Source organism: Parus major, chromosome 2 (genome assembly GCF_001522545.3).
Source record: "Parus major isolate Abel chromosome 2, Parus_major1.1, whole genome shotgun sequence".
Taxonomy (NCBI): Eukaryota; Metazoa; Chordata; class Aves; order Passeriformes; family Paridae; genus Parus; species Parus major.
The window spans coordinates 82,107,254-82,133,091 of record NC_031769.1 but is presented as its reverse complement, the minus strand read 5'-3'; the positions used below and the strand labels follow the sequence as shown (position 1 = coordinate 82,133,091).

The 25,838-nt window shown below is 39.8% G+C and overlaps 1 protein-coding gene across 1 annotated transcript; it reads right to left on the bottom strand.

Annotated features, from left to right (window-relative positions):
- Positions 1-1,917: 1,917 nt before the first annotated feature.
- On the bottom strand, positions 1,918-25,748 carry C2H7orf57 (chromosome 2 C7orf57 homolog). The gene is given in 7 exon segments (XM_033512158.1): positions 1,918-2,641; positions 4,361-4,498; positions 5,616-5,714; positions 24,883-25,006; positions 25,008-25,043; positions 25,170-25,272; positions 25,506-25,748. Coding segments are annotated over 7 exon segments (708 nt in total). The 5' UTR covers positions 25,678-25,748; the 3' UTR covers positions 1,918-2,605.
- Between the last annotated feature and the right edge of the window lie 90 nt (positions 25,749-25,838).

The window sequence follows — 25,838 nt, the reverse complement described above, 5'->3', positions numbered from 1 at the left end:
CAGGGCAGAAAAAGCACAAGACAACAAAACAATTTTTTTCAGTATTTAAAATAATAAAGCAAGACTTTGTAATAAGCACCTAGCTTTTGACTTTGGCATTTCTCTGAAAAACAAAAATGGAAAAACAGAAGCTTCCATTGCTTTTACGTGGAACTGCTGATGACTTTGAAAACTGCCAGCTGCATGACTGCACTGACTCAGAACAATGTGATTACTGCAGTTAGGTGAATCCAAGCAGCACATCTCCATCCTTGGGTTCAGCTGGAGCTTTCTGATTTGTTACACCACTTTGACTTCATGTCCCCTGGAGAACAGGCAAGTTATGTGTCTGCTGCAGCTCTCTGTTATTCTGGATGCAGACAGATTCTGGGATCACGTCTCTTGTGAAGAGAACTCTCAGGCTGTTAATATTCTAACTCACAGTATTCAAACTGTGATCCATTCATACTCAATCTACCAACAGCGTAAATCAAACCTCTCCTTGGCTTGACTAAGGAAAGCTGAATACACATTAAAGGCAATCATATAAGTTGGGAAAAAACACCAAGGTCATCAAATCCAACCTTCAACTGAATACCACCTTGTCAACTAAGCCATAGCACTGTCATGTACAGTTGTTTCTTGAACACTTCCAAGGATGGTGACTCCACCACTTCCCTGGACAGCCCATTCCAATGCCTAACCCGCCTTTCAGTGAAGAAATTCTTCCTGATGTCCAACCTGAATCTCTCCTGGCTGTTTCCTCTCATTCTGTCACTGATTGGCTGGGAGAAACCAAGCCCCACCTGGCTACAAACTCCTTTCAGGCAGTTTGTAGGGAGCGATAGGGTTTTTCCTGAGCCTCCTTTTCTCCAGGCTAAACAACCCCAGCTCCCTCAGCTGGTCCTCATAGACTTACAGACTTTCTAGAACCTTCACTAGCTCTGTTACCCTTTATTGGAGTCACTCCTACAAGTTGTGTTCTATCTTATTTTGTCTCCCCTGTCTTGCTGGGAAGGCAAGTGATAGAGAGGCTTGGCAGGCACCTGGTGTCCAGGTCAACTCACCAGAACTGGTCAGGTTTTAATTCTATGAGCTCCAACTCTGGCATCCCCTGATACGCTAGCCTAGGAAAATGGATTTCCCCAAAAGCTCTGCCTTCGCAGCAAAATTAATGGTTTCAATGTATCTGGACATAATCCACAACACAATTTGTAAGTGAAAACAGATACAAGTTATCTCACACACCACTAAAGCTACAGCTTGATGTAAGCTTTTGTTACATTTGGAAAAATTTGCTGAGTAGCCAGCAACCATACATTTAAGCATTTGCAAATGTTTTAGCCTTTTATTTTTTTAAATGCAACTTAGTTGAATTGTTCTAAATAATGAATAGCACAGATTAACTCAGGTGCTAGGTCTGAAAATGTCAACAGCAAAATTTCTACAGTTTGCTGAAAATTTTGAGGGTTCAGATTAGCTGTGTTTTACCTATTTCCACCAATTTTTACATCGAGGTTCTAAAGAAGAGCAGTATTAGACGAAATACTCTAAATATTCTGTCCAAAGAATTCTATATCTAATAATAAATTTTAGAACCTTCGGGACTTCAAAGGCATAAAATATACTGAATGTAATCTGAAGAGGAAATTCTAAAAATTAAGAGTTTACTTTTCATGGTATTAGCAAAAAACATGGTAATGAAATTGCTTCCACTTTCTAGTAGACTTTATAATCAATATTTAATTATTTATAAGATTTTAGGGATATATCCTAATCCAAGTAGATAAAATACCAAGTGTTGAAATATCAGTGTATCTTAACTTTTTTCAAAATATTAAAGTAGAATAGAAATACATTGCTATTTCAAAATACAAACTTCTGCTGGTGTGAATAAACACAGTGACTAACATATAAAATTTTTGCTGCAGTCAAGACTTCAGGATAGACAATTCTTTTTATCAAACAGTTGAAAGTTAAGACATCATAGATAGCTGGGTCTGTATAACTGTTAGCCAATGATTCAGCTTCTATACAACAAAACTATACCAAGAAATGCCGCCAGGTCTTTAATTACATGGTTGAACACTATGACTGATCAACTAGTTCTTGTGCAGCAGGCACAGCAACAGAACTGTCCTAGAAAGCTGAGTATCTGTTTGAATTAAATGAGCGTTTGGGGTGAAGAAGCAGTCTTTTCAGTGAAAGTTTGCCTTTTTTACTACAAGTATCCATACCAGTTCAATTCTTTCTATCTACATTTCATCCCATACCACACAGTTCCCCTTCACCTTTCTTTATGGCATAATTCATCAGTACAACTGTACTTAACTGAAGAAACTTGCTGATTTGGACACATCAATATCATACCTGTGTCTAGTTGAGTGAGCAGCAATGTGGTAACCCTGTCTGGGAACAGCAAAGCAGCAGGACTAAGCACTGACAGTTGTTGCCTATTCGTTAAAATTTGCTGTAATCAAGCCCAATGAAGTTCATCCATCTCACAAACTTCTCAATCAGGGATGAATTAAATTAGAAAAATAATCTAGCCAACGTGGGCTGTATAAGCAATACGAGGCTTTAGTTTCCCAACAGTCTTTCAAGTTACTTCCCTGAAACAGTGGCTTTAACTCATTGCTTGCAGGTGGTGATTCAGATTGTTCTGAAAAAAACAGAAACAACAGAAAAAAAGATTAAAGTTTACAAAATAATTTCAACCATGAAAGGTCAGCTAAAATTTTTGGTTTCTTTCTCATGGCAAAATACATATAAATTCCACTACTTTTCATTTTGAATTAACAAGATAAACATGCTACCTAAGAAATTTGTAGTATGATGCAGATCTGTATCCCAAAACAAAGAGATTATGGATTTACATATGGAATGGGTTATAGCTCCTGCCTGATGTGTCTAGGACTTATTCTGTTCAAGTGAGAACAGAGAAAGCTCCACCTCAAGAGGGGGCAGCAAGGTGCTCATGCTGCCAATTGCTTTGGATGAAGTAAGTACACAGGTGGGGAAAAAAGTAAAAGCACTACCTTCAGCAATCACCTAAAAGAATGAAAATGACAAGGTCAAAACTGAATGAAGATACATATCTGGATGAAATCATTTTGTTAAGAACATTAAAAGCAATCTCCTTTTACATTGAGCTACAGAACCAATCTCAATTGGAATAGCTATGATTGCAAACAAAGGCAATAGAAGCAAAGCAGGTATCATGTTATCAAAAAATTTGAGAAAGAAAAGCAACTCAAAAATTAGATGGATGTGTATGTCAATCACACTGACTTTTCAGCAGCCTTTACAGTGTACCCATACTTTTCTTCTCTATTGCCTAAGTGGTATAACCAAACCAACTTCATGCTTACTCTGAAAATTCTTCAAGTTTTCTTTATATCTCTAATGAGATGTCTCATTAGAGGCGCACACATTAAAAAAGTCAACTATCACCACATTAATGAAATTGAGATTTTGAAATCCCCTTTAATTTTACTTACAGTAATGGCAAAGAAAAATGTCAGCACACAAGAAAGTTAAATAGAATCTGAAAACAAAGAAGAATATTCAAGGTTTTCTTTCATGCTGAGGAAGAGCACTTTTAGACTACATGGTTGGATTGTTGTGTCACTGAGCCTCTCAAAGCAGCATCCTCTTCATGATCAGAGTTTGGATGCTTAAGTTAACTTAAAGAGTGGAGTGAAGGTTATGCATTCTCCTTTAGATTCAGACTGAAATCTGGCTTCATCCCTCAGTTTTACAACATTTTTTCTTCTGAACAAAACCACACAATTTCTAGTTCTCTGTTTTCTCCTAATACTCACCTGGAGGAAGAGGTTTTGCACACCAAATATATATATACCATAGATACATTAATGGAAGACACAAAGATGAATTCAGACAGAGCTGAAGTGTCAGAGAAACTAAAATACCTGGCCTCTAAGACTTTCATACATTGTTATATCAAGGTCAAGGGAATAATGACAATACCCAGAGTATACAAAAGCATTCCTTGACACAAATAAAAAAAAAATTCTCGTACATGCAGTGGAAGGTCAAATAGGCAAGTTGGCTGTGTCTCTGCAGCATTTTATGGAAACACATCACAGAGAAGCCTCTAGAACAGAACACAGAGGCCCCTGAATGGGAACAGAACATAATGCAATTGTAGAGATGAAAAAAGGCCATGAAAGCACCTGCCTTTGCTGACTGCAAACAGAAGCATTCCTTTCTTTAGCTGGTCATAGGGTATTGTAAACTAAGCACAGTAATTCAATGTGTCTCACCCTATTCAGAGAGCTGCACAAATACTGACGCTGCCCTCTGCTGTTACCTTGAGAGTCCAGCTTATTTTAGAAGAAGCAGCTTTCAATAATGTTACCTTCAGAGTGCTCACTGTTTTCTGATATTTCTTCAGTCTTTTTTCCCATCCAGTACACTGCTGAAACCAGTCACACCCATAGCCATTACTCATCAATTTGCTAAAATTTACAGCTTCACTTTTTCTCTGAGCAGGCCTGTAAACACAAATATATTAATGAAAAACAAAAGCAAAAGTAAACAAAAATGGAGGCTAGGTGGAGAAATAATATTTTTCACAGAAAAGACATTATTATAAATAAATTATAAAATAATTTCTTTCTAATTATAACATTAATTTAAAAATATAACCATTTATAGCTTTATAATTTATAACAAAATAATGTAGAACATATGTTCTACATGTAATCATCTAAGAAGAAAAACAAAAATAAATAAAAAAAAGCACAGAAGTATGCCTGATTTAGTACTGTGTAAATTTACATGAGAAAAGCCATCTGTTTCTTTGGAATTTTACATGTATAATGCTTACACAGTTCTGGTTTTAAAGACAAAAATTGCAAAAGGGAAATCCCACGAAGAATTTGTGAGTGAAAAAGGCTGACAGTATTCATTCTGTAATGCACAAAAGTGAAATTATGTCAAAAATCTTCTCTTAAATTCATTTGACAGTTTAAATACTTATTTGGCAGTATTAACATGGTTCTAAAACATACTAGGATTACTGATGACTGAGCAATATTTCTTTAGGACCAAGTATGCAGATACAATTCAGCTGTGAACACAGCTGATGATGTGATTACATCACATCACACATGACATAAAAATTTGCTTAAAACACCTCTTCTAGGTGTTCATTAGAGTATTTTTGCTCTATCTGATTTTATGGAGCCTACAGTTTATGTCTTTCCTTAAATCATCAGTCCTACTTGTTTCTCTGTAACCTACACGGACAGAACTAACAATGTAGATTATAATTTTCACCTGTTCACTGGTATTAAGAAAAAACCCAATTTAGAATACCATAAAAGTCTGCTACATGAAGATATGCAATTCTATGCTTAGTTTTCATAACACAAAGTTATATTGAATAATTTTCATATTTGAGTTAAAGTGCTATTATTATAGCTGCTTTAGACACTTTAAAAACTATTTTAGCATCACATATGATAGCAAATTTTACAGCAATTAAGATCCACAAGGTCCATACATATATCCAGTAGTTCCTACAACTTCACAAGGAGCAATTTTACCTGTACGCATGAATAGTTGCAGGCTTAGGTGTTTAATGATTTTCATAAATGTACTACTTATATGGGTGGGAAGGAAAGCTTATTTGTTCCAGTAAACTCCTTATTTGTAGAAACAGTTGGCATTCTGCTTGGATATTTAGGGCTTATAGGTGAGAACTTTACCTGTGCTAGAGAAATCTTAACTCAGACAAAAGGAGTTATGAAAAAAATAACCAAGAAGATAATATAATAACATAGCCTTCAAAAGTGAGGGTGATATTAAAGGCATAAATGTGTTCAAATTTGTATGTCTTACCTACATTATTTCCATAAGTAATAGTAATGAACTATTGAGGAATAACAAAAGATAAAGCAGCCCCTTTAGTTAGTTATTCTACATGAGATTAGCTGTTTGCTTTTTCCGCAATATGCTTTACACAAATCTTTCCCTAGGAGGACTAGAAATTAACTTACAGTTCAGTTGCTACTTCTTTTTTGGTTTGTTTGGTTTTTGGTTTTTAATAAAAAACATAAAACATCCTATGTAATAAGAAAACTGTTGTGTTTATTAATTAGAGGTTTGATATTCAAACAAATACCTATATATTAGGGGAAGCATACAACAGGAAAAATATACTTTATTTTTATCATCTTTCCAATGACAGGTAAATAAATTCAGTATTGACTAAAAGACTGAAGGATGGCACCTAGAAAGCCAGGGAAAGACCACACACACTCCAGAAGTCAAAGTGGGAAAACCTGTAAGTAGTGGAGAAACATGAGCAACACATATCAGAGCTCTTTATCTTAACTTTGATCAAAATCAACAGCTACTAAATGTCGCTCTATTAGGAACGGCGAGAAGAACAACACAGACTCTCTAGGGAGTTGATCAGGAGAAATTTTCTCGGTTTATTGCTTTAGATCTTTTTTATAGACTGATATGTGAAAAGTACAGAAAAGAAACTCTTATTGGCTAGTAAACTAACACATCACCATCATCAGTCAGTGGGTACAACACCCCTCAACCTTCTCTTGCAAGAAAACAAGGAACAGACAAACAGCACCTGCAAGGCTGTTTTCTGTCTCTGAGGATTGTTTTAATTCCTCCCCATGATTTCCCAGGCCACTTTCTCAGGCAAGACTGAGAAAGCTATGTGGCCTGCAATTTCCACAGGCACCATGCTCTCTGTTTCACAGTTAGCATCCACAACTAAAGGGTCAGCTTACTTCCCTCTCAAATAAAAGCATGAAATTAAATATCGTCAACAATTCCCAGATATTTGTCACTGATAGTTCCTAAGAAATTATGAGTTAAAAATCAAGACATCTTTAATGACTACTTACAGCTTCCTTTGTTGCATGAATGGGACAAGGGGGATGTGGGAACTGACAATGGTTAAATAAGAGATTTTTAGGCTTCAGGCATTAGCTTGAGCCTGTGTGAAACTAGTTCTCATGCTGATCTGAGAAACCATAGGGAGGAATCCAGACAGTCCTCAGAGAAGGAAAACAACCTTTGCAGGTGTTGTTTGGATCCTTGTTGTTTCCTTGCAAGAAACAGTCAAGGGGTGTTGTTCCTAACTGTCCAATGATGGTGATGTGTTGGTTTAATGACCAATGCGAGTTTTACCTCTTGGACCTTCTCAGACCTGTCTATAAAAGAAGATCTGGAAGAATAAAATTCACTGTCTTGCACATTCCAGCTAGAGAGTCTATGTTGTGATTCCATTGTTCCTAATTTAGGGTGACAGGGGGAAATCCTGAAGACTGCAAAATTTTTTTCAAAGCTAATCAACAAAGTTTTTGTGTTACAATTATATATCCATTTAATTAGAACCTACATATTATTTAACTATTTTCTTTTTTAAACATGCAACACATGAGAGCACCCCATGGAATAAGATACATTAGTTGCAGATTATTTACTTCTGGTAACTAAAAGTGAAATGTATTTTTACTCTGTAAACTTACAAGTACATTAAGGATAACAATACTTTCAACCTATGTGGACATAGCTACTGAAATACACTTAACAGAGCAAAAAATCATGAAGTGAAAAAATTAGATGTGTCAACAGAAGTCACACTTGGATTGCAGACACTACAAAACACCCATGAAAACCTCTGTAAGAAGATTCCAAAATGTAAACACACCAAGGACTTCTCAAGGAGCCTGTGCACACTGAGTATGAAAAGAGCAAACAAAAGTATAATGGCCTTTAAACACATCTAATCAATGAATTAAGAAACTACTAAAAAAGCAGATCTGAATGTTCAGAGAATATAAGTTTTATTATCGGGAAGAAAGTGAAGCCTCAGACAGACAGTTGTATTGATTCTGAGCCAGGATGTAAATGCAAACGCATTAAAGTGCTGAAACCCCTTCAGACTTCAGTGGAGTCAGACTGGGACATTTGTCAAAGAAGAGATGAGATTAGCAAGAGCATGAAGTATTAGAGGCTAGAGCAGAGGCAGCTATGTGAGATGAAAAGGAGGGTCTTTGTCCAACCTGGAGGTTAAAAACCACATCAGCTGCTTAGAACTGCTTTTCAAGTTTGTTCACATTGTTTGCTGAAGCAGCCTATTTGTGCTTTACTTTCAAAAACGCCATCCTATTGTGCAGAAATTATATCACTGTCTTCCATCTATCACTAGACTGGACTACTTCAGACTTGACATGAAAGTTTCAGATCCAGGACACAATTACCTACAGTTTCAACTAACAAAAACAACCTCAGGTGACATTGGTCACATGCTAAAGGCAGAATGGCATGCGGGGCAACACAGAAACACAATTTAATTTGATAGTCAGGATACACAAATAGCAGAAGGAGATGAGATTTTCCTCTTGGCATAAAACAAAAGCACCAGGAAATGAGGTCTAGTAATTCAAGTGTTAGTTAAAGGACAAGGAGAGATTTTGATTAGAGAAAAATGTTCAAACAGAACATTGTTTGTTCTGAATGTTGAAAAATCTTCAAACTGTCCAAAATAAAGTTAAGGGGAAAAAAAGGGAAAGGAAAGGCAAAGAAAAAAGTCTTAAAGGCTGTGAACAAGAGCATTGTTTTATATGTTATCTTTCTCAGCATTAAATAAGAGGCTAGCATAAGCTGCAGGGATCTAAACACTCCCTACTGTTCAAGTAAACTAATTAATGACAAAAGTAACAAGGAAACAGATCAGAATTTGGCTTTGGAGGGCAGCTGCAATCCATTCAGATGTTTTCTGGTACTTTGCTAGGCAAATTCAGCATTAAAAGCAGACTCTTGTGCGACTACACTCCAATGATTACACCTGAGGGGGCTTTCTCCCTTTGAAAAACCTCTATTTAGCAGCCATCAATTTTCCCAGATAAACTACACAGGGCATTTTTTTTACAAACTACACAGGGCATGTTCTTGGTTTAAGGTGTTCTCCCCCTTTATGAAGAGATGGCAGCAATATACTCTATATGTTTATTATAAATATTATATTATAAATTTATTAATCTTGGATTCAAGAATCATAGCATAGAACATGTATTGTCCCTGGCTGGTATATGAAAAACAATGGCTATCTGCAGCCTGCATGGTAAAATAAAAGCCTCCAGATGAAATCCTGGCTCCTGTGCTATCAAGGACAAAATTCTAGATTACATTTCAAATCTCTCTCTGAGGTAAAATCCTGGCCTCAGATGAGCAATCACTTTAGTACAGCACATACATACCTAAGTACATATGCATACATACACAGACATTTCAGGCAAGTGCCTGAAAGAAAGGACTTTGGAGATGAAGGACTAATCTTAGTGGTGACACAGGGATATTGCCAAATGCTGATGCAAACCCTGGTAACACCTCCAATTGACCTCTCACTCATAGAGGCCTCCCTCCTTCTTAAGGTCACAGCTTTTCCACCCAACCCACTGGACCATAAGATGCACAGGCAAAAGGATCACAGAACCACAGAAAGGTTTAGCTTAAAGGGTCATTAAAGATCACCTAGTTCCACCTCCCTGCCACAGGGACAACTTTCACTAGACCACGTTGCTCAGAGCTCCATCCAGCCTGACTTTGAACATTTCCAGGGATGGGATGTCCACAACTTCACTGGGCAACTTGTGCCAGTACCTCACCACTCTCACCGTAAATAATTTTTTTCCCAGTATCTAGTCTAACCCTACTCTCTTTGAGTTTGAAGGCATTCCCCCTTGTCCTGTTACTACATGTCCTTGTAAAAAATGTCTATCTTCTTGCAGGGTCACTTCAGGTACTGGAATGTCACAATTTGGTCACCCTAAAGCCTTCTCTTCTCCTGAATGAACAATCCCAATTCTCTCAACCATTCTTCATAGGAGAGGTGCTCCATCCCTATGGTCATCTTTGTGGCTCCCTCTGGACTTGCTCCAATAGGTGCAAGGTGCACAGGTCCTTCCTGTGCTGGTGACCCCAAGAGCTGGATGCAGCACTGCAAATGAGGTCTCAGCTGAGCAGAGCAGAGTGGCAGAATCCCCTCTCTTGCCCTGTCGGCCACACTGCTTTGGATGTAGCCCAGACACGTTTGGTTTTCTGGGCTGGGAGTGCACATTGCTGCGTCATGTCCAACCTCTCATCCACCAGCACCCCCAAGTCCTTCTGGGCAGGGCTGTTCTGGATCTGTTCATCCCCCAGGCTGTGCTGATACCAGGGGCTGTCCCAATACAGGTGCAGGAACTTGCGCTTATGCCTTGTGAGATTCCTATGGGCTGTTTCCCCCTGGGCCAGAAGTCCATCTCTTTGCCATGAGTACAAAGGCTAAATTCTTCATGCACTAATACTCTTTGCTGACTTGCAAAATTCCCCGAAAAATAGAACTTATTACTGTGTTAAGGCATTAGGGAGGAACTACAGGATCCATCCTGACATATGGAGAACCATGTAATGGTCCCCTGGATCTCCAGTCCTTCTCTACAAAGAAATAACCACATGCAGTGGTGGAGATTTTAATACTTCAGAGCAAAGCTTAAACCTTCAGAGCAAGGGGCCACTCGGGAACAATGTTTTCCAAATAGAGCAGAAGAGGTACCCTTAGAAGTTAAATGGTTTTGCACCTGTTCCTAAGGGTGCCCTTTGGGATATAACTCCATGATTGCCTCATGCATGTCTCTTCTGAATAACTGTTTACTCACACTGAACTGAAAAATATTTTCCATACATTCAGTCTTATACTACCAGAAGTACTTGAGATAGTTTCCTGCTGCAGTATCATCATGTAGTCAAATAAATGAATTGAATATTCCTTATAAATCTGCCTGTGGTGTTTTGGAATACATTATTCTTACCTTACAACATACAAGATGTATGGCGAAAAAATAAAATTGAGACACTTTGGTAGGACTAGTTCCATTGTCTCACTTGGGAGACTCTTTGGGAAGGTACTCTATGAGCATGGGATAGAAACTTCCCAAAAGAGGATATTCAAGAAGTAGCTGTGAAAGAACTGCTGTGTGAGATTTCAAGATACATGATATGCTTTTCAGTGTACAACAAAGATACTGTGAAGCACAGCCAAATGAGAAATGGTGGTGTGGAGGTAGAGCTAAACCTAGCAACACTGAACCTCTCTTCACAAGGAACCTAATCTTACAGAAAAAGACTGATAGATTTAGAACCTTAGACAAAACTTCAGTTTCCAGGAGAATAGTGTAAATTATATTTGAGGACCTCAGCATATTCAAAATCTGAGCTGAATATATAACATATATTCACATTGCATTTAGTCATAAATAAAGCACGTGACTAAATGAAACTGGGAACATGTGGCATTATATTAGGAACAGTGATAAGCACGACACTGACTCTCCTAGCTGCATTGTCCAAGAGAGCAAAGTTTATTATTCTAGTTCTTCTTTTATAGACAGGTTTAAGAAGGTCTGAGAGGTACAAATCTCATTGGTCATTAAAGTTATACATCACTATCATTGGTCAAGTGGAACACCACCCCTTGATTGTTTCTTACAAGTAAACAAGAAGGATCTTAAACAACAAAGATTGTTGTCCTTTAAAGGAAAACTGCTCGGAATATTCATAGAGTCCTCATAGAGGTAAAAGTGAACTTCGTTTATTGCTACATTCTTATAGGGTATATAATTATAATAGGTATATTATATATATTATAATAATTATTATATAGTATAATTATTTATTGAAGTTAATGATTAATAATTATTTATTATAATCAATTGTTTCTTTCATTATCAAGTATTAATAATTATTTATTATTATTAATAATTGTTATTTATATAATTATAAGTAATTATAATAGGTATTTAGGTATTGCATATTGTACATTCTTACAGGGTCTTACAGGGTTCACGCAGCTTAAACAAGGCTACTGTTGGCTACTACATTTTGTTTATCATTCTTTTTCTTGTACACATCACTATTTTTCTTCATTTTTGCTGCTTCAGGAAATCTCAAGGACACTGTCTCTGGAATTGTACAGTGGATTGTGCACGCAGGCTCTGATTAAAATATCATGTCCTTGCTCTGTTAGAATGTTCTCTAGAATTCCTCCTTTTCCTTTTTGCACAACCCAGGCTTTGGATACTATTTGTTCTAGACTTTTGTGGATACAGGATAACATACAGCTTACAATAATTAACCCTATAAATACAATAACAAGAATTCATCCCCCTTCTAGTACAAGACACTTTAACCACCCAGTGAGGCCCCAACTGGTTAACCAACTTCCAGTTGGGTCATCATCTTCTTTCAGGGCATGTAACCCATTTTGCAGTTGTTTCAGTTGTTTATGGATAGAGACTGAGTAGTCAGAAAGGTTCATACAACACATTCCTTCAAACTTTTCACAACCACGTCCTTGCAATAAAAGCAAAAAATCAATTGCGGCTCAATTTTGAAGCACGGCATGACGTACACTACTCACATCAGCTGGAAGTTCACTACGCATTGTCGATGTCAAATTCAATTCTTTTCTGGCCCAACAAACTAACCTTTTAATGTTGATAAGCTTCTAGTGGCAGCTACTCCTGGAGTAAAGAATGAGGCTAGCCAAATTGTACCATGACCCCAGAATTCTGCGTCACTAACGTCATTACACTGCAATTCATTTATGCTCCATCTCGATCATCTGCTGCTTTTTGTTCTATTAGTTTTATTTAACAATTGGTGCAAATTTGGAGGGAACAAAGTAAGTTTTCCAAGGTAGCAGGGTCCTCCATGTGGGCTAGCAGGTATTCCATTCCATGCTCTGTCCCCACAGATTAAAAATATTGCATTAGGCAATCGCTTTGGTAATTGTCTTGTGAGATTACACTGTGAATAAAGGGCTTAATTTTTGGTATTAGTGATAAGGTCATTTACTGGGCTGACTGTAGCCCAATATTGCATCCTTATGTTCACCTGGCTTGTTGTTGGGGGCTTAAACATTAGCCATCCTCCTGAGGTATTGGTGGAACCTAACAAGTCTAATTCTTCTGGGGACCCTACAGTAACATTAAGAACTTAAGAATAATTTTTGCTTGCCAACAGGCTTCAAATTGTCTTGATGTGAAGCCAAGAGTGTGATTGCACTCTTGCAACATTGCCAATTGATTCAGTCGAGTTTCATTGCTAACTAAATCTTTAAATACCTGAGGATCCCATTCTGGGACTCTGGGACATGAGGCAGGTGTGAAAAGGATCTCCAGGTGAGGCTAGGCTTAAGCACATTGAATCCTGGCCTGTTAAGTTTTCTAGAGTAACCCATATGTTTTGTTGCTTCTGGATGTTAGTTAGCAGATAGTTAGTCAGAGTTATACATAAGATAATTACTATGAGTTAGTGATAATTATTAAGTTTGTTTCACGCAAATGACACCATACTTTCAGAATTACAGTTAATCGGCCTTCATTACTTGTTGAATAATTTTCTTTAAAGCTTATACTTGTTAGTATAACTCAAGTTCAACTGAACTTTCAAATGTGCTCACCTTAATTCTTGTACCTATCTTCTCTAAAATTATTAATAGTTTGCAAACAACAATTATTACACAAGTTAAACTTTTGTCTTAAACTATTCTCTAACTACTTTAAGCAAACGTGCCTTGGCATTCCTACAAGCTAAGTGTAAAAGCAACTTTCCCAAAGGGCAAGGGATACAATTGTAATTTCTGTTTCTATATACAGTTAGACTGGGCTTTCATACTCTTTCAGGTCTTCTACTAAAATTCTTTCAGAGATAGAATATGGCTCAAACCAATTCAGTCTTGGAACATTTGCTGCTCATGCAATGTCAGCTGACAGTCAACTAACGACTGATCAAAGGCATTTACGTTCACATTGCTCTTTGCACCTTTCATGGCTGGATTGGTCCATCTGATAGACACCCATAGCAGTCCAGCATCTGTGGAAACACAACTGTATCCTCACCCATTAAACAGCAAGGGGGTTGGTCCCTCCCAGATACCTGTCTTTGGATTTTTATAATATAATTTAATTTCTGGACTAGCTTGCATTTTTATCTGACTACTGTGAATCACCACAGGGATATGCTCTAAATCTCCAGCTAAGCTGAGAAAATTTAGAGTAAATTACACTTGTTGTAATTGAATGGTGGGCTCTGGTTGTTCTGGTGTTTTTTGTTTATTTAAGTACTCTTTCAAGGTTCTGTGGGCTCCTTCTATAATGGCTTGTCTGGTTGACACATAGGGAATCCCAGTTACATGTTTAATTCCCCATTTTTGTAAGAACCAAGATACTTGTGCTCCTACGTATGCAGGTCCATTGTCTGTTTTCAGCTCTTTTGGCACTCCCATTACGGCAAATCAAGACACTAAATGTTGGATCACATGTATACTCCATTCTCCCACTTGTGCAGTGGCCCAAATAATTTTTAAAAAGGTATCTACTGTAACATGTGTATATTTGAGGCACATGTGTTACACCCTTTTGCCAAATCTCACAGGCCTGAAGACCTCACAGTGCCCATGAGACAGCTGTAAGCTGTAACGTTTGCAGTGATTCATGTAACTCCATCTGTTGTATGACTTTTCCAGCTTGACCCTTCTTGCCAGGTGCATGCTGCCTTTTCCACTGTTTTCCTGCATCAGGATATACTGTAAGTTCTTCTACTGGTTGTTGCACTACTTCGGGCTGCTGTAACCATTGTGGCTTAAGAATAATCTGTAGATGTGGATCTTTAAGTTGCCTATTATGCGCAGTACCTGGATAACTGAGCAGAGCTAACTGTATCGGTTCTAAATGTCTCAGCATCCATTTAAAATTTTCTGCTTTTATTGGGAGGCTAATATGCTCAGGTTCATCATCACTAATATCCATTATTTGCATTCTCACTTTTCTGATGAGGTAAGCAATTGCTTCTGTTCTCTGCCAAATACTCATAGGCAGCATATGTGGCATGAAAATCCTTTCAAGAATTGTCAAAGGCTCTTCACATTTTGCTGATAGTCCAAAAGACTGTACATTTTTGATAGGCTGCTTGGCATCATTACACCTTTCAAATGGGTCTTCTCCCCCTTTTTCTTTTTGCCAAGCAGGCCATTGGAATATGATACTGCAAGGAGCAACAGGATGGTTGCAGACTAAGAGTCCCAAGGGCACGTCTGGCAATCTTCTGTCTACAAGCATTGAGAGTAGTTTCTAAGAACGTGAGCCACTTCTTCTGGTCTATAGAAAGGGTAACTGGAGTATGTGGATCAGTGCCTTTTAAGAGGCTCATTAAAGGTGCCATTTCATCATTTCTGATGCCTGCAATGGAACATACCCATTGTAGGTCTCAAATGAGCTTCTGGGCATAATTAAGGGTTTTAATCTCAGTAGTTAATTCTAGTATTTGTGGGCTGATGGACATGGTTGTCAGAATCTATCCTAGATGTTTCCATGGGGCTTGTTTCTGTATTTTCTCTGGGGCAACTACCAAGACTTTTGCAGCAAGTTGAGCAGTAATTTATGCAAGGTCATTGTCTTGGAATGGGTCAGGTTGACAGAACAAAATATCATCCATATAATGGTAAATAATTGTCTGGGAGACCCTTGTACATACAGGTGTCAGTGCCCAATGCATGAACAGTTGGCACATTGTTGGGGAATTTTTCATCCCCTGTGGAAGGACCACTCACTCAAATCTTTGAGTTGGACTCTCTTTATTGCTGGCTGGTAAGATGATAGCAAACCACACTGTGTCTTCTTTTTGTAGGGGTATTTTGAAGAAACAGTCTTTCAAATCTATAACTAAAAGATACCAGCCCTGTGGTAGCATTATGGGAGAGGGCATCCCTGGTTGTAAAGCTCCCATTGTCCACATTTGATCATTTACTTTGTGCAGATTATGCAGTAGTCGCCACTTGCCAGATTTCTTTGGGATGACAAATATTGGGGTGTTCCATGGGCTGAGCGATGGTCGTATGTGTTTTGCCTGGAGTTGCTCTTTAACAAGTCCATGTGCGATTGTTAGCCACTCCCAAGAGAGAGGCCACTGCTCGACCCACACAGGTTCATTAGTTTTCCATTGAATCTTTGGGGTCGGTGGCTTTTCAGCAGTGCCGACCACTAAAAAGTCGGATGGGTAGGAAGTGTTAATGTTGCTCCGAGCTGGCTTAGAACATCTTGGCCAATGAGCCCTCCAAGGCTTCCAGGCAAAGGCATAATGTATGGACACAGTGGTAGTTTGTCCTTCGGGAAATTGAAACTGAGTTGGGTGCACACTTTTCAGTGGTATAGAGTGTCCTCCTACAACTTGTACTGAGTTTAAGGCTCAGTGGAGAGGCCAATCTCTCGGCCACCAGGCTCAGCTGATGAAGGTGACATCGGGTCCTGTATCTAGCATCATTTTGACTCTTTGTTGTTTCATTTTTTGACATAAGGTGACCTCGATTATTGGTCAACATTTCATTTGTAGCACAAGATTCACCACTATATTTCCAGTAGACCTGAAGCCTTGAGCTCCACACTTAGGGGCACGTTGAAAAATGTCTTTTTCAGTCACGACCTCTTGAAACAACACCAATTGGGTGATTCTTGTCCCTTTTTTAACCATGAGTGGAGGGGCTAATGTAGAAGCACAAATTCGTATTTCACCAGTATAATCGGCATTAATAACTCCTGGGAGAACAATGAGTCCTGCAACTCCAGTAGATGACCTTCCAATTAGCAAAGCACCAAGTGCACTGGAGACAGAATAAATGGGTCCTGTGACTCCAGTTGGGATTTTATGGATGGTACTGTTGATAAGAGTGACGCCTACTGATGCTGCCAAATTGATTCCCAGACTTCCCCTGGTTACTGGTGGGCTGAGTTGTTTTATAGAGTTGGGCCGGCTACTTGTGTCCCCATGTGGCAGCTCTTCACGCTCTTGCTCCCATTTTTTGCAAAACGACATGCAGCAGTAGCATGATTATCTTCTTGGCATCTATCACACCATACAGTAGCTTGGGAGGACTTTCGGAAGTGTCCTTTGGTGCCACATCAGTAACAAATGCTTGTTACTGATGTACCAGGTACCAACCAGGTGGTACCAGGTACCAACCAGGGGGTACCTGGTTTGTGTTCGTTTTCCAATTTGCTAACTGCAGCTGCAAGTAGTTGGTTTCATGGCTCCTGCAACTGCATTAGCTTGTAAGCTGTCCTTGTTGTGATAGATTAACTCTCATGGCTATATCTAGCATGCCTCCCACATCTGTTTCTTATGGAAGTGTAGAAAGGATAGGTTTTATTTTTGCATTGGCATTCTCAAAAGCTAACAGTTTAAACGTGGTTTGATTTGCTCCTTCAGTCATATCATTCTGAGCTTTCAGAGCTGCTGACAGATGATCAATAAAATGAAGGTATGGTTCTGTAAGGCCTTGCCATACAGTTGTAAAGGATGGGTGAGGTTTTGAATCAGGCACTGCATTGAAGACTTGATGGGCTAGTTGCACTGACAGGTGATGCATTTTAAGGGGAAAATTAAGTTTTATGGTCATGTGACTGTAGATTCCTGATCCAGTGAGCATGTCAGGATTAAGTCCATACAGCATTATCATTTTGATCTCGAGGTCGGTTGGCTTCCAGAGCAGCTTGTCTTCTCCATTCTTTTTCCTACACCATGAATTGCAATGGAGATAGAAGTAAATGCATTAAATTCTGGCTGTCCATGGGGCTATTAACATCAGATGTGAATAGCCAGTCTTATGCTGTGTTTATAGCTTCAGATTTGATGCCATGTTCAGTGACTGTCTTTTTGGCTTGTTGCAAAATTTTCCAGTCATGCTGTTCGTATCATGGATTTTGTTGATCATATAGAATAGGGCAGGTGACTGGCCCTGCTGCTTGCCACTCTCCTTCAAGGGTTGCATCTTGAATGATGCCAGTCCACCTTTGTCTCAATCTTTGTTTCTTATTTTCTTCTTCTACGGTAGTAGAACTGGAACCTGAATAGGGTAGTGACATTATAAGTGTCTAAGGGTGGAGCAGATGGTTCAGGATGTATCATATCTTGCAATTGTTGAACAGATTTTCCATGCTGTCTCAGCATTTGCTGTGAAGCTGCTTTCTCCTGGTGACATTGAGCATCAGTTGTGCCTAACAACTGCTCAATGCGAGCTTGCAGTTGCTGCACAAGTTCTTCTATTTGTTGTTGCCATTCTAATAAGTCTTTTTTCAGTGTATCATTGCAATCCATTGTCTCTTCCCCTGCCGGTGGACGCCCACCTGCAGAATGCATCCACAGATAATCATCTGAGGGAGAGGAACGTCTTGTGGTTTTCCCCAATGAACAGTAGATGGCAGTGAGGGATAAATCTTCGGCTTGCAGTCTGGTTCTCTTTTTTCTGCTGATGTTCGGGACTCCGCCTGGCCAGGGCCGGTGGCTTCTGGAGTCAACATCATTGGTGAGGGTACCTTCCGGTTTTTGCTCCTCCAGTGCAGACCCGCCGGTCACGGCATCTTTTTGAGTTCTTAGAAGTTCTGAGACAGAGCTACACTGCTTTCCTGTTAACCCCTTGGCTGGCCGAACATGCCCAATCCCAAAGAAAGCACCTAGACGCCTGGCTGGTGCGGCAGGGGGTGGCTGTGACACAGTATCCTCAGACCGAACCATAGTTTGCAATGCAGCTGCAGCAAAGGTAGATTCTGCTTTCATGTCTTTTAAGGTATTAATTACAATCCTCCAAGTCGAGCCATAAGATAGAGTGTCCTTCCTTTTCCCTATAATTGGTTTTTTCCCACAACTGATCTATTTCTTTCCATTCTTCCACTACGAATAGCAGTGGAGGCACTTTCAAGTACCTGTTTTCCCTAGCCCATACGACGAGCTTTTCCAGGTCTTTATCCTGCTTCTCCTCCTTTAACAAGGATACTTTGAAGCAGTTTCTGTGCTGCTGCAAATTCAACATTCATGCTGGCAGCCACTGACGGGGGGAAGGGAGAGACCCTTCCTACCTGAGTGCTGACGCCGTCTAGCCTTTGGATTCTGCTCAAACTCCTCCATCAACCGGTTTTCCACAGCTTACATTCCCTTCCCGCGTCCACCTGCTGTGCAAACCTGCTCTCCCAGCTCCAATCCGCTTCCGCGTCTACCCGTTGGGTGAATCTGCTCGAGCTGTTGACCCGCTTAGAGCCCCTGTTCAGGCGCCAGGTAAAGGAAAATACTCGGAATATTCACAGAGTCCTCATAGAGGTAAAAGTGAACTTCGTTAATTGCTATATTTAGTACTTTCTTATAGGGTCTTACAGGGTTCACGCAGCTTAAACAAGGCTACTATTGGCTACTACATTTTGTTTATCATTCTTTTTCTTTGTACACAGCATCACTTTTTCTCTTCATTCTTGCTGCTCCAGGAAATCTCAAGGACACTGTCTCTGGAATTGTACAGTGGGTTGTGCATGCAGGCTCTGACTAAAATATCATGTCCTTGCTCTGTTAGAATGTTCTCTACAGTCCTTTTCCAATGACTGTTTGGATTTTTCTTTATACTTTCTCAGGCCAGAGTGAGAAGCTTGTGTGACTTGATTTCACACAGGCTGTGTTCCCTGCTTGCTTTTTGCATTTAGCACCCACAGCTCTCCTTTTTTTCTTTTAGGGCAGAAAGGCACAATTTGTAATCTCCTTCTGGGCCTTTGCAAGAAAGAGAACAAAGACAGCATCCAGAGGTCCCTTTAGTAACCTGTTGATTACCAGACAGAACCTCAATTGAGCACTGACTTAGAATGGTCAGGGAGATTCTCTGGCACATGCTATTGAATCCTTCATGCATTTTTATCAACCCCTGTTGTTCATTCTTTCAAGGAGTCAGTTAAACCTGGTAAATTGGAGTGACTCTGAATGTGCAGGAAAAATTTTCAATAATGAAACAAAGTTGCCTTATTGACTTCTTTCAAAAGTGAATAATCTAACCATTTGGTTATGTCTGCTATATAAGCAGATTCAATGACCAAATTCAGAGGTACCTAACTGGACCAAACTTGGTTTGTGACTTTTTACCATTTGACAGTCAGATTCATCTTTGTAGGTATCAATAGCTTTTCTTGTTTTTCACAATTTTCAAATTCTTACAAATGAGCAATTAATTCAGACAGCATGGGTACTGCTTGTTGGTTTGTTTGTTTTTTGGGTTTTTTTCTTTGTTTGTTTGCAAAGGTATGTGATAGTTGATGAGATTACTTACTTTTTCAAGGATCAGAAAGTCTACTCTGGTAAAGGCAAAACTGTACAGGCCAAATATTTAAGTTTTGAATCTCCAAAGCCTTTTCTGAGCCTTTGAAAATCTGTGTGTTTGCACTTACACTTTTTACCTCCGCAGAAAGTGTTGTAAAAATACCAGAGTGAGCTGTATGGGCTTTATGCAGGATTGGATCATTGTTTGTTCAGTTTTATCAATGATACTTGTAGGATGAGAATCTGAATTGAAAACATTAGTATCAATGAAGGAATTTGCTTGATGAATTGGATTCCCAAAGATCTAAATGATCCCAATTACCACAAACTAAAACCACAGCCCTTGGTACTTACAAACAAACCAAAAACATGTGAGATATTACATGAGGTACTATTACATCTTTTTAGAAAATGATTAATTTTTGACTTAGACTCTGAGAGGGATATTTGTCTTTACAAAAAAGCTGTGGGTCTGCTGATAAAATGCAACTATCACTGAGAGACAACAGAAACAATAGGATAGATTCCACTGAAAGATGAAAGAGGCACTGAAAGAGCACCATGAATTCCACAAGAGTTAAGAATTAAAAAAGGATTATGCATTGGCAGGGGGAGGGGGGGTGGTGGAAGTATCCCAGGTATCAGGCATTCCGGGAAGCCTGTATCTCTCAAGTACCTCAGCCTATGGGGAAAGAGAGAAGGGACAAGCGGCTGGGAATTGGGATAAAAGGAGGCTGTGCCCTCCAAAAATTTGAGAGGCCCCAGGGGAATGCCCCATGGCCTCTCCCTTTATTCGAATAAAGTAAAAGGATTCCTCTGTCTCCTTTTTGGACGTAAACCTCTGGTGTTTGTGGATTAATTTTCCTGACAAGTCCAAATAAATGAAAGTCTGGGAAAAGCCCATCAGCTGAAGACGCTGAACTTTAGCATCACTAGATGTCTTCTTGAATCCTGAAACACATGTCCTTTTTCACTCCTTGAAGGTGATAGGTATTTGATGTGACTATTTGGACCTGCTGATAGTAAAAGACAAACATACCTTCTCCCAAGCTAATAAATTAATTTAACTTTACTGTTGTTAGTCAATCCAATTTTAGATTGATGATTCATTTTTCAAATTAATACAAATATACTTTGTTCAAATTAATCTGGGTTTTTTTGGGTTTTGGGTTGGGGTTTTTTTGGTTTGTTGTTTTTGGGTTTTTTGTTTTTTGGGGTTTTTTTTGTTTGGTTGTGGTTTTTTTTGTCAGCCCAGAAACTGCAAAGAGCTAAAGTGTTCGTATGCAATTTTGTTGCAGAAATATCTGAGCTTGTTGGTGATTCTTGTCCAGAAAGAGCTAAGGCGCGGCCAGTGCCCAGCCTAACTGGAAAAGAACCTCTTAAATGATATAATTTTAAAACAAGATTCCCAAGAACCCTGGTGTAAAAACCAAATGAATCTTTAAAACTGTAACTTATCAACAATATAATGTTATATCAGTAGATTCACATTTTGTAATTAATGTATCAGTATATTTTCGTTCATCACCCCCCGGGGAAGGGGGCAGGGGGCAAGACAAAGCCGCCGTTCCCTTATCGGAGCCGCTCTGCGGGAGCAAGGGAGCTGCCCATCCGCCCCGCCGTGCTGTGTGCTAACAGCACAGTGGCGGCTGCTGCGCGGCGGGAAGGACAGAGGGGGAAGGGGAGCCCGGACCAAGAAACCCAAGCCGTGGCTTCTCAAGCCCCGCCCGGCCGCCGTCTCGGCCCCTCCGGCACCAGAGCAGGGGAGAAAGGCGGAGGGGCTTCCACCAGCAGCCGCAGGGAGAGCACACGGCTAATCATTAAAACAAACATAGGAAAGTTAAAGGCATAAAACACTCAGAAAGGAAAGTTTTTCGCCGCAAAACCGATGGGGTGAGACCATGGGGGGAAAATCTCTGTTACAGCGTCTTTTGTCCAGCTGTCTCTCAGTTTCGTGACCACGGTATTCTGTCCAAAGCCGAATCACTGGAGCTAGTTCGTGTTTTAAGAATTCCGAACGGGCTGGCACCGGGAGCACAGTACAGCCCGGGCGGGGAAGCCAGGCTGGCCGTGGCAGGATGCTCTGCCGCTGCTGCTGCTTCCGCTCTCGTGGTACCATGCCTAGGTGGCCACAGCTGTAACATTTTAAAGCCTTCTGAGTCCTAAGCTATTTACCTCCAATTCAGAGAGAGGGAACGAGTTCCTCTGCTTAACTTTGGTTCCCTTTTGCAGGAAAACCATTATCTCAATGGCCCGCAAATGCAATTACGCAAACGCAGTGGTTTATCCCAGGATTATAAACCCTAGCTTCATCGTGATTGCTGTTCCAAGCCCGCTCACTAGCTGGGCCCTCTGCACGGCATCGCTCAGGCCTGTAGCTCTCTAGGAGCACATGGAGAAAAAACTTCTTACCTCTCAAAGGTGGAGGAGGGAGACTTCAACGTCCTTCAGCTTGTGGCTGAAATGTACATCAAGGGATCACCAGATGTTGCACTACATTAGGAACAGCGAGAAGCACGACACTGACTCTCCCAGCTCTGCACTGTACAAGAGAACAAGTTTTATTATTCTTATTCTTCTTTTTATAGACAGATTTGAGAAGGTCTGAGAGGTAAAACTCTCATTTGTCATTAATGAAAGAAATTCGCCAGGAAACAAGAGTCCTGTTTTATGCCTTTATTAAGAGTCAGCTCTTGAAGGGGGGCACAGAGAAGTTGCAGGTACCACAGCCGTTCCCACACTGGCAGCTCCAAGGAAGAGCCACAATTCAGCCTTGGAGCACACACTGCAAAGCTAAGGCTTACCATCCTCATAAAAGTTGCCAGAAGGCCCATTGTTCTGGTTTGTTGTCTAGGGTGGTCAGTCCATTCCAGTCCTCTTTAGGTCATGGTGATGCAGGAAAATGGTTTCTAAGCAGGCTTAGGTGATGTAGGTAGATGTTCTTTCATCATAGCTTGCTAGAATATGTTTCTTTGTCGTTTTATTCCTCTGTTAGCTCATTGTTTTGGTGTCTTGTATGCCTTAGTTTGCATATTATTCGGTTGCACAGCTTCCATGGGAGTTGCTTTGTTAGGTGGCCCAGCCCCCATGGGAGCAGCTTTGTTACATAGTAGCAGGGAAGTAAGGGAAAGGGATAGAGGAATGTCTCATAAGAACTCTTAAAACACTTCAAAAACTGGTAAGTAATTAACATTACTAATAACCATCGGAGTAAACAAGGGGTACAACAAACAAGGTTTACAAATGGGATAAGAACATTAACTGTACATAACTAAACAGTATTTTAACCGGGGTGGATTTCTTGAGAGATTTTATTAATGACAATTAAAGTTACACATCACTATCATTGGTCAAGTGGAATACCACCCCTTGACTGTTTCTTACAAATAAACAAGAAGGATCCTAAACAACCCCTGCAAAGATTGCTGTCTTTTTCCAAGGACTGTTTGGATTTTTCCTTATGCTTTCTCAGGCCAGAGTGAGAAGTTTATGTGACTTAGTGTTCCCTGCTTGTTTTTTGCATTTAGCATCCACAGGAGCACATGAAATTTTCAGACACATGACTGAATGAAACTGGGTCTCAACCAAGCTGCACCAAAACTGAAATGAACCTCAGTTCCACTTTACAAATCAGCACATGGGATTGAATTACTGTTACCAAAGTTAAGTATGACACATAGACCACAGAACACAACCGGTTCTCAAGTGAGAGAGTAAGGGACTCAGAAACAGCACTTCCTCTCTGACCTAGTTCAGTTCCTTTAAAAGGCACTGCAGCAAGTCAAATTTTCATTTTCAGTGCCTTAAATCTATGATTGGAACAAACAAAACAAAAAAAAAAAAAGAAGCTTCACCAACAAGCATCAGTCAAATTTAAACATATGTTGCTTGCTTGCCTGTTGCCACAGATTCAGTAAATATTCCCAAGCCTATCCAGTAATGAGATGTTCCCATTTACACAAGACACCATTCTGAATTTGCACTAGTTATTCATCTCAGCAAAGGCTGAGGACTTTTTGTCCTAAATGTCCAACATCTGCCCTTCTGTTCAAGAAGGGAGGTACTAGTGTTCAAGTACATCAAATGCCTTTCCAGGTATACCCCAAAGGCCTATGGTAAATGTGGCAACTGAGATTATAGAGGATATTTAAAAAACATAAGGCTTCAGCATCTAAACTGGGCAGGGACGATGAAAGGGAGGATAGCAGAGAGGTCTCCAAGACAAAACACTTGTCAGTACAGGAAGATTTGTCTGGGGTATAGTTTACTCATACTTACTTTGTCTTGGATACATCTTTCACTCAAAGACAGCTAGCACGTTATCTTTGGGAACTCCCATTTCAAACTAAATTAAACTTCATTTTCAGAACAGTCTTCTGTTCTTATCTTCTTCCTTACCAAGATTACGAAACAAAATGTGTCTTCACCAAGAATGAATTGGAGAAGAAATAATGCATAAGAAGACAGAAACTAACTACTGCTTTTTATTTATACTGAAGTATATGTACCATATAATGTGATAGGAAACTGCATTTCTGGTTCTTACACTACACCTGCAGCATTTAAGAAAACATGACTTTCTTCTTGTTCTCTAGCTGCAATATAAATATTGATTCTGGAATACAGAAACTCACATGGATTACAGCTTCCCTCCTGTAAGAAGCAACAGGCCCAGACAGAGAAGTGTTTACAAGCTCTACAAACAAAGCATCATCACAGGATGCCTCTCCATTCTACCTTCTTTTTCTCTGCGTTGTCTTTGACCCCAGCTTCCCACTGCCAAACACTTTTTGTACCAAAATCAAAAGGCCCATTTCTTGTCTCATAACTGTTACTGTGATGGTCATCAGCCATAAACTCTGTGAACCATATAATCTGGTAGAGAGGAAACACAGCTCCTGCAGGCAAAGATTTAATGCTTGTTTGTACAAGGTATACAAGTCCTGCACCTTAGTATAGAAGTGTTCAGAAATGTTAACAGGTAAAGAAAGAGGCCAAGATATGTTGGGACTCAGCATTCTTACTGTGGCTCCTCAATCCCTGTGGGATTAGTACAGTGTGAGTACCAGTCAGGTGCAGCATATTCGGCTGGAGGGGACTTCATTACCACAGGAATGTAGTGCTTCAGTACATCAGGAGAAAAGACAAAAGCCAGTACTTTTCTGACTTCTTATCTAGTTGCAAAAGCTCTACCTTTGTTTTCAGATTGCTGTTCTGACAGGAAGAAATTAATTTCCTCATTTTTTTCATGAGTTTATTTCAAAAGTCCAGAGGATCCTTCTGTAGCATCTACAAGCACTTTATACCGCACTCAAGCAAAGCCAAAGAAAACAAAGGAAAAACAAAGAAGCCACACAGATGCTCATCAGGTAGGCCTCCTTGCTTTGCCAGCCTCATGTAGGCTGAATCAATCTCTTTGATCCACTTCCCATGGCACCCAGACAGTGGCATTTCATGGGGAGCTCTTGAAAGGTCACTAAGACCCAGAATCTGGGAGGGAAGTAGGCTCTTCTCTGGTTGTTTCAGTGGCATAGAGTATTGCTGTCATGAAACAACAGAAAAGAAAGTATTTATGGTAAAAGTTAACTGCTAGCATCCCTTTTTCAGGCAACTTAACAAATTGAACACACCTGGAACATGAATGAGGTGCTACATTTTACCGTAGAGACAAGCAACCAGGCTTGCTTATTCTA